The sequence below is a fragment of the Vidua macroura genome, chromosome 7, assembly GCF_024509145.1.
Source record: "Vidua macroura isolate BioBank_ID:100142 chromosome 7, ASM2450914v1, whole genome shotgun sequence".
In the NCBI taxonomy this organism is placed as follows: Eukaryota; Metazoa; Chordata; class Aves; order Passeriformes; family Viduidae; genus Vidua; species Vidua macroura.
Window position 1 is genome coordinate 31069816 of NC_071577.1, and position 13415 is coordinate 31083230.

At 44.6% G+C, this 13415-nt stretch overlaps 2 protein-coding genes across 3 annotated transcripts in view; both read left to right on the forward strand.

Annotated features, from left to right (window-relative positions):
* The window catches only part of KALRN (kalirin RhoGEF kinase), a 407865-nt gene extending 405815 nt beyond the window's left edge, over window positions 1–2050 (forward strand). The window contains exon 36 of the mRNA XM_053983017.1: window positions 676–2050. Coding sequence (XP_053838992.1) covers window positions 676–692 — 17 coding nt within the window. The 3' untranslated portion in view covers window positions 693–2050. The remainder of the gene's footprint in view (window positions 1–675) is intronic.
* LOC128810291 (kalirin-like) overlaps window positions 1–13415 on the forward strand; it is a 76444-nt gene that overhangs the window by 9621 nt on the left and 53408 nt on the right. Inside the window, exons 2-3 of one of the 2 annotated variants that reach the window (XM_053983018.1) lie at window positions 10323–10606; window positions 11457–11561. In XM_053983018.1, the coding sequence (XP_053838993.1) occupies window positions 10323–10606; window positions 11457–11561 (389 nt within the window). The remainder of the gene's footprint in view (window positions 1–10322; window positions 10607–11456; window positions 11562–13415) is intronic. The other variant, XM_053983019.1, reaches the window with a different exon arrangement.

Consider the following 13415-nt stretch of genomic DNA (forward strand, 5'->3'; position numbering starts at 1 on the left):
AGCAGGGTGCTGCAGAGAGCGAGCTCTCCTGTTCCCATGTAGCAGATGCTCTCTGAGACTTCAAGTTCCTGTCCATCTCTCTTGCTGACGCAGATAGAGTGTAATAGTGACTTTGTCACCTGAAATTTGATAAACTTGTTGACTGGCATCACAGGGAAGCTTCCTCACAGAGCTGCTCCCTGCCGAGCTGTCAAACGAAAAGCCAAGATGCAGATTGCATGAGCCTGTTATATGGGACAGCAAATGGTGTTCTGGGTTTGCTACTTAAGCTGAATGAATTAAAGCTTCCCACAAGCCTGATAGTCTTGAGTGTGCAGTTAAAAGTCTCCGAGCTGCTTAGCCATCTCCCTGTGCTGTGTTCAAAGAGCAAAGTGTCACAAGCACCAGCAGTTCTTATCTGTGTTTTATTTCCAAACCGCTGTTTGCATTGACTTCATTCACGCCTTCTTTTAATTCATCCCAATCAGTACCTTTGCTGTGAGCTTGTATTTTCTGCTGGCGTTTCTGGAGGACGAGGGCGTGGAGGAAGCTGCTTTGGGCACCAGCCCTGGAGGCTGCAGCTGCAGTGTGTCTGTTGTCAAACACCCCAACCTCGTTGTTCTTGGTGGTTACGTGGTGTCCGCTCCTGCCCTGCGCCGCTTGCAACTTATCCTTATTCCGTTCTTTTCTTTTCAGGGGCTGTCAGAGCCTGAATAATTTAAGAGTGAACAAATGAGAGACGTTCATGGAGGACTCTGTTCTTACCTAGGCACAAATTGACAAGCATGTAGATTGCCTTGGGTTTCCACTGCACCTACCACAACTTTACTAAGAGAAAAGTCCCCTTTGCTAGACATCTGTGTCACTCTTGCTTAGTAAAGTTATTCAAGATCAGCGCCTTTGGAATTGGTTGGTAAATGGACAAAGACTTTCTCTTTGCCCGGAGCTCCTCACAGCCTCCAAGTACCAAAGAGAACTCCACAGCACTAGAAAGCAAGAGGCAGCTGCTGAATGTTGGAAGCTACTGCATTTGGCAAAAGAAGCTGATGCAAAGATGCACACAGTTGTGTTTGTTTGTTCTGCTTGTTTTCTGTGCTTTCCGAGCCCTCTGTGTGCCTGGAAAGTTTAATAACCAATCCCTTCTTTCTCAACATGCAAATTTTCTTCCTATCCCAAAAAGCTTTGGGTTCTGTTCTTGCTTTTTTTTTTATTTTTCCAATTCTAAGTTTTTGTCACTGATACTCTTCTGTTGTTTCCGTGGAGAATTGTTTGGGTACATAGCCACAGCCTCCTTTGAGATAGGGAGACCTAAATGACACTTAAATATCATTGTCTTCCCTTCTCTCCCCCCATTTAGCAGAGTGGTCCACCTTGTCCCAGTGGTTGCTGACTTCAAGTATAAGGCAGAGTTGACCTTATCAATGATGTCATTTATCTGAGAAATTACTTCAAAATTCTTACAGTAGCTCAATTTGGAAGCTGTTGAATGAAGCTGACCCTTGACACTTCACAAAAGAATAAGGCTTGTGTTTTACTAACAGCTGCTTGGAAACCATGTGTAATAAAGTTTGTTTTTGTGCCCAACATCCAGGATAAAAGATGGCATTTGCCGACTCTGGTACCCTTACGCTCCCAGAAGAGCAGAACTGCTTTGATCAAAGTTTAAAAGTCTGCTTCTATGTGGGTGTCTAAGCATTTCACAGTTCCTTATGCTAAAAGTAACAATGTACTTGCAAAGGCCAGCAAATGCTGCTCTCGTTCAGCTTCAAACACGTGACATTTTCCTCCTTGTCATCCCATATAGCTTTTCATAAAGTTTCAGGGTTAAAACTTTTTTTATGGAACATGCAAAAATCTCCCATCAAAATATATCAAGGGGGATTTTTGCTTTGTGTTTGGGGCTTTGTTATTTTTGCTGCTAGCGACACTTATTCTGGAAACTTCAGGGTTGGAGATTATTTTATTTTTGTCACAGAATGAGGACAGTGTAAATACAAAATGTAAAGTAGAACTGAGAGAAGTGCTTCAACAAGTTGTTTCACTACATTGAAATAAATGTTGATTTGTTCAAAAAAAAAAAAAAAGCATGCCCTTTCTGGATCTTGTTAGTCTTGACTTTTTATTTCCTTTCTTTGCTAAAGAAATGCGTGCCTCTTGACTTCAGCAATCTGCTCACCCAGCTGTGAGGCATTACGGGAAGGCTGCTCCGACATGCACTCCCAGCAGATGTGTTGGACTTGCTGTCACTGTGCTTGGGGCTGGTCTGGGACCTGTGCTGGGCACAAACTCGAGACAAGGGAAGGGGTGAATGAAGTCAAGTGCACACATATTCTGTGTCTGGCCTCCAGCTCTGTTGTGTGGAGCAACTGCTCTATTTCTGAGCTTTTCCACACCTTTTCATTCAGTAAAAGCCTATTCTAAACAGATGTTGCTTCAAGGTTCCCCTGAAGGTATGTTACTGCCCTGCCTTGACTCCTGTCTCACAGTGTTTTAGGATAGGAGCTGGCTAGGAGTATCTCACCAACAGGTTGGTTGATTCTCTCTGAATATTTTTCCTCTTATTATTTTTATTGTGAATTCACAGCAGCTTATGTGGGGGCTCAGATGGGACTCTGAAGCAGGATGAATTAGGCTGGTACATGGAGACAAAAAGGCTCCAACCTCCAGCCAGAGAAGTTGTAGATATCTGTAACAGTTATAAGCTGTTCTGTGGAAACCCATTCCAGATCAGGACACTCAGAGGGAAGGACTTCAGGTGTTCCAGCTGCTCTTCAAGCACTTGGTGCCACTGGGCTGGGTTGAACACTTTCCTGAGGGTCTCTTTGGAGGTACAAACACATGTTCTGCCTTCATGTTTAGCCTTCTGCTTCAGCAGCAGCTCCTGAGTTAAACTGGGTTTCCTTTCTGGAGGAAATGAGACCCTGCCCTATATTCACCTGAGGACTCATCTTGCTCTTTTCCCCGTGCCCTCCCTATGGTCACCTCTGACAAAAGCCTAGATCTACATGAAGCAGTAGATACAATAGAGAACTTCTGCGTTTGTTCCTCTCACTAGGCACTCTTGGACAGTACTGAAGTCATGTTTTATTTCAGCAGGCTCTCTCTCTCTGTGCCTTCCCCTTGTGCTGTTTCTGTCCCTGGAGACCCAGCTCACTCATTCAGCACGCTCTCAGGATTTCAGTAACTTTTCTTGCAAGGTCTCTGGGGACCATGCGCCTCTGTGCTGTTTCTCCAGGCTTTTGGTTTTATCTCACTCTTTGAAACTTTCCCAGAACTGCAGTGACTTTTCTCTGACCTCCAGGAACTGCAGCTCTTGAGCCCTGACACTCTGACTGGCACAACGAAGACCTGGAGACTACTTTGGGATGTCAGCTTTCCCAGCACATGTTGGATGGAAGCTGCATCTGAGCAACACCAGCTAAAAATAAAAGCTATTCAACTGAAGCTAATGGCAGGTTGCCACGAGTTATTGCTCATTAAAGTGAATTGACAGATGCTTAACTTCAGCTAATCATTCCCTGCTGCGAGATCGGCCTGGTATGAAATGTGCTCAGATGTGGGGAGGGGATTCACAATACCTAAATTTAGCTGAGGGTATAATTTCCTCGGACTCCCTCTGTAGTTAATGGAAAGAGAGAGGCTCCTATGGGGCGTGTCCCACTCTGCAGAGCCCTTGGGCAGAGTGTGCACAGCTCCTTGACTGCCGAGAGCAGGAGATGAAGCTGCTGCCTGCCACAAAAATGAGTGGCTCCAAGTGACAGTGTTTACTCACCCCAGCTGGGCGAGTGCTTGTTTTCCTCACATTAGGTTTCAACCTGAAGTAATGATCAGAAAGCTGAATATTGAAGCCAACAGATTGGTGACCGTTTCCCAAAGACAAAAGCCATTTACACAATCCCTCTGGAGCATCCCCTGCTTTGTGCAGTGTGGTTAAAGGGATTTCTGCAGATCATTCTCTATCTCAAAACAGCTCTTCTTTCATATTTCCAAGAAATACCAGCTATTCAATAGCAAAACAGTGTGTTCTAAATGTTGTGTGATTAATTTAGGTTCTAGTCCTTTTTTTCCCCTGTTCTTTGGAAGTTAGTCATGTTTGCATGCTTGGCAGTGAAACTGAAAGTCACATTTTGAGGTTTTACATTACAGTGATCAGAATATGTCTGCTGCTTCCTCTATTGGACTAGAAACTTTTTTTATAAAGTATTTAACTCCATACCGCTATTCTTGAGTTTAGACAGAAGTAGTTTCATCCATGTAAGTGGAGTTGTGAGAATCCTGCCAGATTGATTCGTACCTTTTGATATTACTTCCAGCTTGAAGCTTCAAATGATACTCCCAGGACACAAACAGAAAATTCAATTGAACCTTTTCAATTTGCTCATTTCCAGGAAATTATGAAGTTAGGGAGAACATTTGAATCTCTGAACAAAATCTGTATTTGGATTTCAATGGCGTAGTTTGAACGTGTCTGTACCCTCTGGTGTGAGGTTCTCTCCTACACGGTCCCATCTCATTTTTAGCTCGAGCTGGAGCACAGGGCAGGTTTGTGGTTGGACACGTGTGGAGCTGCTGAGCAGAGCTGGGAGCAGACGAAAGTTTCCAGGGCACATTTTGCAATTCCATTGCGAAAGTTTAATGTACTTCTAATCTAAAGGGCTTTTCAAACCAGTTGTCCTCTGTCTTTGTCTGACATGGGCACTGAAATTTTGCTTGTGTTCACTTATATTCTTCACTAGAGCCTTTTTCAGAGGATGTGTTTGAGGAGACAGCTTATCTGTTGACATTAGAAGTTGTAAGATACGTTATTTACACTGTTAACACCTAGTGTTTTTACTAGAGGAATAGCTGTAAAGTGCCTTTGTATTATCCAGATGTTGTTGCCTCCCAAACTTGTGGAAATCCATGCCAGGTTTTTACAGGCAGAATGGGCTCTAACACTAAAACCAGGACCAGTACTGTCATCTGCCTAAGCCACAAAGTTTTGTAACCCTGACTCGTGCCAATAAAAATGTTTCACTGAGCATGTTTTGGACATTTAATACAAAAGCACAGAAGAGACCAAAGGAGCAGTGTTCATACCTCATTCTGCCATCTTTGCATCCATCAGGCAGAGCTTTAGTCCCAAATCCCTTGAGCAGATCCAAGGGGAGTCTCAAAGCAGCATTTCCCAAGGGAGAGTATAAAGCTTCAAGGGGCTTAGAACTATGAACTGGAACCTGCAACCTGGATGATCATGGAGGTGCTAATGGAAAGAGCAGGAGAAGGTGCATTTTGATGGTATAGGTGGTTCTTGTTTGTTTAGTGTGAAATACTAACACAGAGGCTTTGTTTGTGCACAGGATGAGTCTAGATGGTTCCAGCTTTCCAAGATTTTTTGGGATGGAGATTCCCGTTCTTTAAGAAGTTTACTCGAGTATAGACTGAGTTAGTCTTTTACCCGCATCTGATTAAATTCTGCCTTTGTCGCAAGTGGTGACAGAAACCACTGAATGTGGAAAATGGGCTCTATTTAGCACAGCAGAGCTGATTTATGTGTTCGTCAATCAGATTGTCATTATTAGCTTTCATTCACAAGTGGTATTATCTCTGTAAAATAAAAATTGTTGATATAAATGCACATGCTAGTAGGACTTCAGAGTTCCCATTCTGGCTCATTTTCTTTGACTTTTGTGGAAAAATCTTTTTTTCTCAGGCTGTTTCTCTAGGATATAAATGAAGCCATAGATAAATCAGAAGAGGATTCACCTCACTTAAAGCAAGACTGTGCCCTGCTCTAGTGTCCTATTTTTATAGCTATATTCTATCTTCTGGTTATGGACACATATTTCTTTGCTATCCATTATGATCTGTCATTATTATGTATCAAATAGAGTAGACTGATGTTTTCTTCTGAGTTGCTCTGAGAAGCCTTTTTCTTTCCCTGTTAGAGAGCTGAGGTCCTGCAAAGGAGTCTGGTGCTGCCTGAGCCTGATCAGACAAACCTCCCCTCCCATGTGTGCTCTGGGGAACAGGGAGGTAAAAATAAAATCCCTTGTATTTATGTTCCAACAGGAATTCCTGCTGACTCAAATGAGAATATTACTGTGCCTCTAAAACCAGGTCTATGAGATTTTCGTTTTCTTCTCACCCAAGGTTGCACAGAACTGGAACCTTCTAGTTTTCAAGTACAAGAGCTGTGCTTTTACAGATGTCTGTTCATTTGACCAACAACAACAAACATTTCATGGCTGCAGCAGTGCAGAAGCTCTGAATGTTAAAGCCCTTTAGTCTGGCTGAGTATGTCTCACAGTCCTCTTGCCAGAAGTTTCTTGGAGTTTTGCTTAGGAGTGTTTTGGAAACCATCATTTCTTCTGTCTGAATGAATGGTTTGGCCAGGAAATTAATCTAGCCACACGAGTCTGCTGACCTCCCTGCACCCATTTTGCTTCACCAAATACCTTTTTTTAGTTGTGTGTCCTGGGACATTGGTAGGAGGACAGCTCCTCATGGCAGACCTGCTGCAGTGTGGGGACAGCCGCTGCTCCGCTGGTGTTTGCGGGCAGCAGCAGCTGCCTCAGTTATCACGCAGTGAGCTGCTGCATCTTTCCCAAAAGCTCTCTGGCTTTCCTTAAACAAACTGTTTCCAAAGAGCTCTGCTAAGGCAGTTTGCAAAGCACATATGTGCTGGTGCTTTGCAAGAAGAGCACGGTAACGTGTCCTCTTCTTCCGCTCGATCCACCTGGTGTCTGGGTCTCGGGCCAGTATCAGGTGTCGTGATTAATGTGTTTGTAGCCGTATGTGCCGCAGAAGCAGAGCTCATGTGGCTGAGGAGGTTGTCTGCCTCCTGGCAGATTTTTTGTGTTTCTTTTTTCTTTCTCTCATTTTGTGAGCTCTGCTCTTCCTTGAACTCCAGTCCTGCCTCTGCAACCATGTTGTTGTGACCTGTTTTATGTGCAAAGGAGATCATTCTCAGCCGGGCTGGCAAACTGCAAATGTGACGTGCTCACAAATGTATCCAAATTTGCAGTTCCTTTGAAAAAGAAAAAAAAGGTTATGAATATTGTGTGTGGATTCTCAATGTGGCTTTTGGATAAGGCATGTTTGGTATTAGTGGAAATTGGGATGGTGAGATGGAAGTGCTTTGTGCCAGTGTAGGGTGTGGGCAGAGATAAGTCACCCAACGCTGAAGGGCTCTCTTGGTGGCTGGGGAGAAGGAAAATTCATGCCAGCCTTTGTCTCCCATCTCCCTTCCTGTTACCCAGCCAGCAGAGACTGCCTTACCAGGCAAAATAAGGCCATGTTTCCAGTCTTGGTTGCATGGGCCAGGCAAAGCTTGGGTTCTGTCCCGGATGCCTTACAGTGCTCAGCCTGGGCAGTTCAGCAAACAAGGAGAAAGAAGGGGACTTCATATCTGACAGGGTTGCATGGCATGACCAGCATGTAGTAACCCTTTGGTAAACAGCCTTTTTCATCACCAAAGGCATGACCTTGAGCAGGAAAATCCAGAGCCTTTTTCAGGTGAGATCACTGGACAGCATTAACAGCCTCCCTCTGGAAACCTGTGGGTTGGCTTTTGTTATGGCTGGTGGCTCTGAAGCTCTGATGTTCAGTCTACAGAGGGTTCCTGGCTCTGGGTGTCAAAATTATTACAAGCAGGCAGGGTGGACTGTGGGCCAGTTTGGGACTGGGACTGTTTCTGCCCACATGCTGCCTTCCTGGGAGTGGCAGGATTACTGACCCATCACCTCCCCAGGACAGCTGAGCAAAGAATGCCATGGCTGGAGAGGTGCTGTGTGTCTGTCTGTGCCCCAGCTGTGGCTGTGCTGCTGGGCAAAGGAGAGGGAGGCAGCAAGGTTGGGGCCTGACCCTGCTGGTAAAACCTGGGATATTTCCTGCTGGGAAGAGAGGTCCCTGCCCCTTCACAGGAATCAGGGTTCCTGGAGTTCGCCCTGTCTTGAGCCTGCTGAGCTGAGATAGGATTGCCATCTCAGGAGCAAACCCTTGGGGTTGTCTCAGGCTTCATTAGCCTCCAACCAGCTCCCTTCCCTTCCCAAGAGTTAAATTGGCAAAGTGCTGTGGACTGGAGGTGGGGGTTGGACTGTGTTACTTACAAAGTGTAGTAAAAACCTCGCTGTACATCAGCTGAGATGTGGTGAGATCAGCTAATCCTTGGCTCTCCTCAACCTCCCACTGAGCCCAGTCCCCAGCAAAGGCAGGGAGCCTGTGTACAGCTGCTCCCCTCCAATCATCCCTGGAGCGGCAGTCCCACAGAGCTGCAGTTTCTCCTTCTGACTGCAGCCCAGCTCCCTTTGCTGCAGTAATTCCCAAAGTTAATCCTCCTGCAGCAGCAGTAGGAGCACGGACACCTGAGGGCACTCCTCTCCGCAAAGCCTCTTGGCCAAGAACCCTGCAGCTTCCCCCACCACCTGTGGGGCTTTCAGTGCTGCCAGGGGCACGAGGGCACTTGGAAAATCAAACCCACCATCGTGAAACCCTGCATTTTGCTGACGCAAGGCGCACTGATAAACTTGCAGAGCATCACGTGGAGCCTGCCAGGGAGAGCTATCCAAGGCCTATTGAGTGGAAGATAAGCTGGCCCCTGACAAACATTATCTGTCACTCGTTGATTTAGCGCTACCTCGTGTACATGAAATAGCATCAGCAGGAGCTGGCTAAACCCAGGCCTTTTGGAGATAAGACTGCTACTTTGCCCTTATGGAGGAATGCCAGAAAATCCCCAGCAGCTCCACCTGGAACCTGTCCTCCTCCCAGGTCCTTTTGCACTCAAAGAGGAGCAAAAAACAGATGTTTTTGTCAAAAAACAGATGATTTTTTGTCAAAAAAGAGATGATTGAGATTTTCTTCTTGTCTGGGAAGTGAACTTTGACTTTCTCTAGCTTGTTAAAATTATTTCTGTATGTTCTAAAATTTAACCTTTGACCTCAGGTATGTAATAACTTATCGGTTCAACTTCTGACTGATGCTGGGTATGGCTGTAAAACATTCTGACTCTCATGGTCTGCATTGTGCAAGCTGGCAGACAAGGCAGGATGCAATCTCTGCAGCAGCTCTGCCCAGAGGGGATATGATCTCTTCATGCAGGTAGCAGGAGCCAGCTTCTAAAACAATAGAGGTAATGATTCTCTGCAAGAGCAGCTCTTCCTCAACATATGTGCAACCCAGCACCTCTAGTGGTAATCACTGCTGAACTGAGAATATCTGGATGCAGCAGTCTATCTTCATGTGTTGTAACTTAGGTTTTTTGTTTCTGCTGGGACAGATAAAAGATTCAGAGATAACAATGTAAAAATGTTTAATCACATCAGTTGGCTCTTCTCTGATGTACAGACTGAGATGTTTCTTATAGGAGTGTGACAGTTTCTGAATTTTGTAAAAAAAACCTTCATCTTAAACTGTGTGGGATTAAACATCTCAGACCCTGGTAGGGAGGGAAGGGGAGGGAGTTGCCTTGACATGGTTTCAGAAAGTTGAAAGCAGGACACTTATTCCTTAAGGGAAATGGGGAAATCTTTGAGTAACTTGTTTGTTTTGGTTTTAAAACCTTACTGACATTGTCACATCTTTGCTCTGTTGCATTTGGGGGGAGTATGGAAGGTTGCAGACCTTTCTAAGGTGCCAGTCTAAACATGTGTATCAGTAACTGAGGTTGGATGTAGTTCAGCAGAACCTCCTGCTTCCATATAATGAAACTATTTTGTTAATTTTAAACCTTATTGAGAGTTTTCCTTTGGTTTGAACAGTTTGTCATATTTTGTAATTGTTCATTCCAGTTTCTTAGTTCTAGCAAATTTGTGAACTCTTCTGACAGATTGCTTTCAGAGGCAAAGGAGATAATTTTAAGGTGCTTCAAAGTTAATAAGTAGTCTAACTAAATCATGTCATTGGGGTCGGGAAACAGCTGAGAAACAATTATGGAACCTGACAATGTGTTGGTGGCTGTCAGGTCTCCTGTAGTAATCTCCTTTTTGTGCTTATTTTCTTCCTGGCAATTCACAATGAAATTGTGGGAAGAAGCTGAGAAATTCAGCACTTAGGGTGAAAATCAGGCTTCCATAAAAAAACCGGAATAAAACCCTGCATATAAAAAACTCCACTGTCTGCAATCTTTCATAAGGACAGATAGTGTGGTAGGAAATGAGAGAGGTGTGTGAGATTGTGGGAAATACCCATTGCAGGGCATATTCCTCTGTCTGGTGTGCAATAAAGTTTGCATAAAGTCCATAGGTCACAAAGCCTTTCCCCAAGGCAGGCTGTACTCTCGTGCTCGGTGCTGCGGGCGCCCGACGTGCCCCGGCAGCAGAGGGGTGCTGGAATGAGGTCTCACCTGCGCCGTTTCCTTGCAGACGCGTATTCCGTCTCTGCCAACGACAACGGAGGCAAGTCTGACTCAGTGGCCAACTTACAACCTCAGCCATCCCTCAACTCCATCCAGAGCTCTCCGGGCCCCAAGCGCTCCACCAACACCCTGAAGAAATGGTTGACGAGTCCCGTGCGCCGCCTGAACAGCGGGAAGACCGAGAGCCACATCAAGAAACAAAAGAAGGTGCGAGATGGCAGGAAGAGCTTTGACCTTGGCTCACCAAAGACTGGAGATGAAACCACTCCTCAAGGAGACAGTGCAGATGAGGTGTGTGTTGGTGCCTGTGTTGGTGTTTGTTATGGGAAATACCGTGTATCTCGAATAGTCTCCTCCGTGGGGTGTGAGTCATGCTGGAGTAAATGCAGTTCCCTTAGGGTCTGGAGGGAACAGCAAATCATACATAAAATTGCATTGTTGCAAACAGCTTTAGGATCCAAAGAGCAATGGGATATATAAGGAATAGTGCTTCACAGTTTGCATATATTATTGTCCTTTGATTAGGTTTTTTAACAGCCTATTAGAAAGCTGCTATGGACAGAAATGAAGTTATTCTTGAGCAGCTGTTATCACTTTTTGCTGAACATATCACCTTTATGCTCCCAGAGCAGTGTAATTCCTTTTTGCTGAGGTTCATATCACCTTTATGCTACCGTGGCAGTGTAATTCCTTAATGAAAGAAAATACTCCGAGAAATAGCCATGTCTCTGTTAAATCTGTTATGTAGCTGTACCTGCAGTTTTTTGCAGGCGTGTTCTCCACCAGAATGGCACTTTCTTGATAAAGTGAATGAGGAATTAAAAGCTAAAAATGCAGAAGGTACTAACTGAACACAAATAAGAGGAACACATTTTAAAAACTGTACATCAAACAGTTTTTATTTAAATGAAAAAGCTACTATTCTGTCAGCACACAGACAGATATAGCTGCCTTAGCTGTATGAATGACCTATAAACTGTATTTCTGTAAGCCTTAGAATACACCTGGATTAACCAGCAAAACCTTATGTCTTTACTGGTTCTCTTCCATTACCTGCAATTCCCTCCATCTAACACAATATTGAACTGAAAAGATAAAAGAATCCTGACCCTGTTTCTAATCATATTTAACTTTTCTTCAGAAGAGCAAGAAGGGTTGGGGAGAAGATGAACCAGATGAAGAGTCTCACACACCTCTTCCTCCTCCTATGAAGATTTTTGACAATGATCCAACCCAAGATGATATGGTAAAGCCTCCTTTACTATATAATTTTTCTGTTTGAGTGCATTTCTCACATAGCTATATCACAGTGGTTTCGTAGTGGTCTTCTCGTATCAAGGGCCTAGACTTGTGGTTATAAGAATCTCCTGAGTGCAAATCATGATCTAATACCTTTCTCCAAGTGAATTTACAAGCAGTGCTAGATAAGCAATTTAGCCCTGGCATGCCGTTTCATGGCAGGTCGATGGTGTGCCTGTGCTGCGTGTGGTCAGAAACTCCCTTCAGATCAATAATGTGAGTTTGCTACGTCTGTCTGAAAAGTGCTGCTGGTGTCTGGCTGTAGCAGTGGAAATGGTGTTTGGTGGCACCATGCTGCTGGTGGTAGCTCTCTGACATTAAGTCAGGCAGGATTTGCTGTGGTAACTGGCCCTGTGGCTTGCAGAATCCTGTGTTGGACTCGGGGTGAGAACCTGTGAATGAGACAGTGGTTTACATTCACAGCCAGTCCTATCTGTACATGTCCCCCCACCCTTTCCTGGTGCTGTCATCTCCCTTGTAGAAAACCATCCTCCTGTTTTTCAGTTTCCTGATTTCCTGCTGGCATCTGTTTTTAGCACTGCCACTTCTGTATTGCTGTCCTCTGATTGTAATTGCTGCAGGCAAAGAGGCAAGGGTAGGGGAGATTAATAAATTGTCAGGAAAGAAAAACCAAAACAACCCAGAATGTTCTTGGGGAAGGTTCAAGCAGAAGTTTGGAAATACAGAGAGAGGAGGATGTAAATGTTTCTGGGACTCAAGGAGCAGAGTGATGGAGTAAAGGATTTGGGGGCTTGCTGCTAATCTATCAGGAAATGTTATGACATTGTGGTGGCAGCAGGAGCAGAAGGAAGCAGCTGGAGTGTGGACTCCTGCCCTCGGAGTGTTCTCATGGCTCTCTGGTGAGGGACAGAGGGGAAAGGTCGGTGGACCCATGCCCAGCACAACTGCTCCTGGCTTGTTCCCCATGGCGTTTAGCTAAATGTTTGGGGCTTCGTTTGCTTTTTGGTTTGGGGGAGATGGTTTTCTTTTGTTGGGGTTTTTTTAAGAAAAACAGAAGTTCTGCCGCTCGGGTCACTGTTTTTGGTGTCCAACATGCCATGTGATTTCAGTATTTCTTGAATACATTTCTGACAGCATAAATGTCAGGGAACTAAGCTGTTTTCTGCTTCAGATGTCTGAGCTTTACAGAGTGTTTTGGCATCCTTTTTCTTCACCCACTCCTAAAACAGAAGATTAAATAGAGCAAGATGCATCTGAAATCCCTTTTTTCCTCTTGTTTTTCTTGCCCTATTCAACCTTTTCTCAGAGGGGTAAAAAACTTAAGCCCATAGGGTCCTGAATTTCCTGGCACAGGAGCATGATATTAGCAATGTTTGAGCCATGCTGGAGCTGAAAGCTCTTTAATGGTGTTAATTTAGGTACAGTGTCCTGCCCATGCCCTCCCTCTGTGCTTACAGGCATGGGCTTAGGCTGGACCAGCAGCAGAAGTGTGGGGCAGTAGCTGTGGTAGGTAGGAGATGTCTGCATGTATGGGAGGTGACACTTTCCCCTGAGTCCATCTGCCAGTAATTGTGCCTCACTGCTCCTGGAGGCTCTCATAAAGACAAATTGCAAGATCTTTTCGTATTACAAATTCATAATTTGCTTCCTGAGGAATAGAAATACTGTATTTCTATTTTCCCCACTCAAAGCAGACTCTTGTCGATCACAGAAGTTTTATTTAACCCTGGAATTCTTGTAGGCAGCAAATGTTTTCATGCTTCCTCCAGAATTCTCCAGTTATTTACTTTTCAGAGATATTGAGCAATTTCAGTTAAAATAAATGAGGGCAACAGCTGTT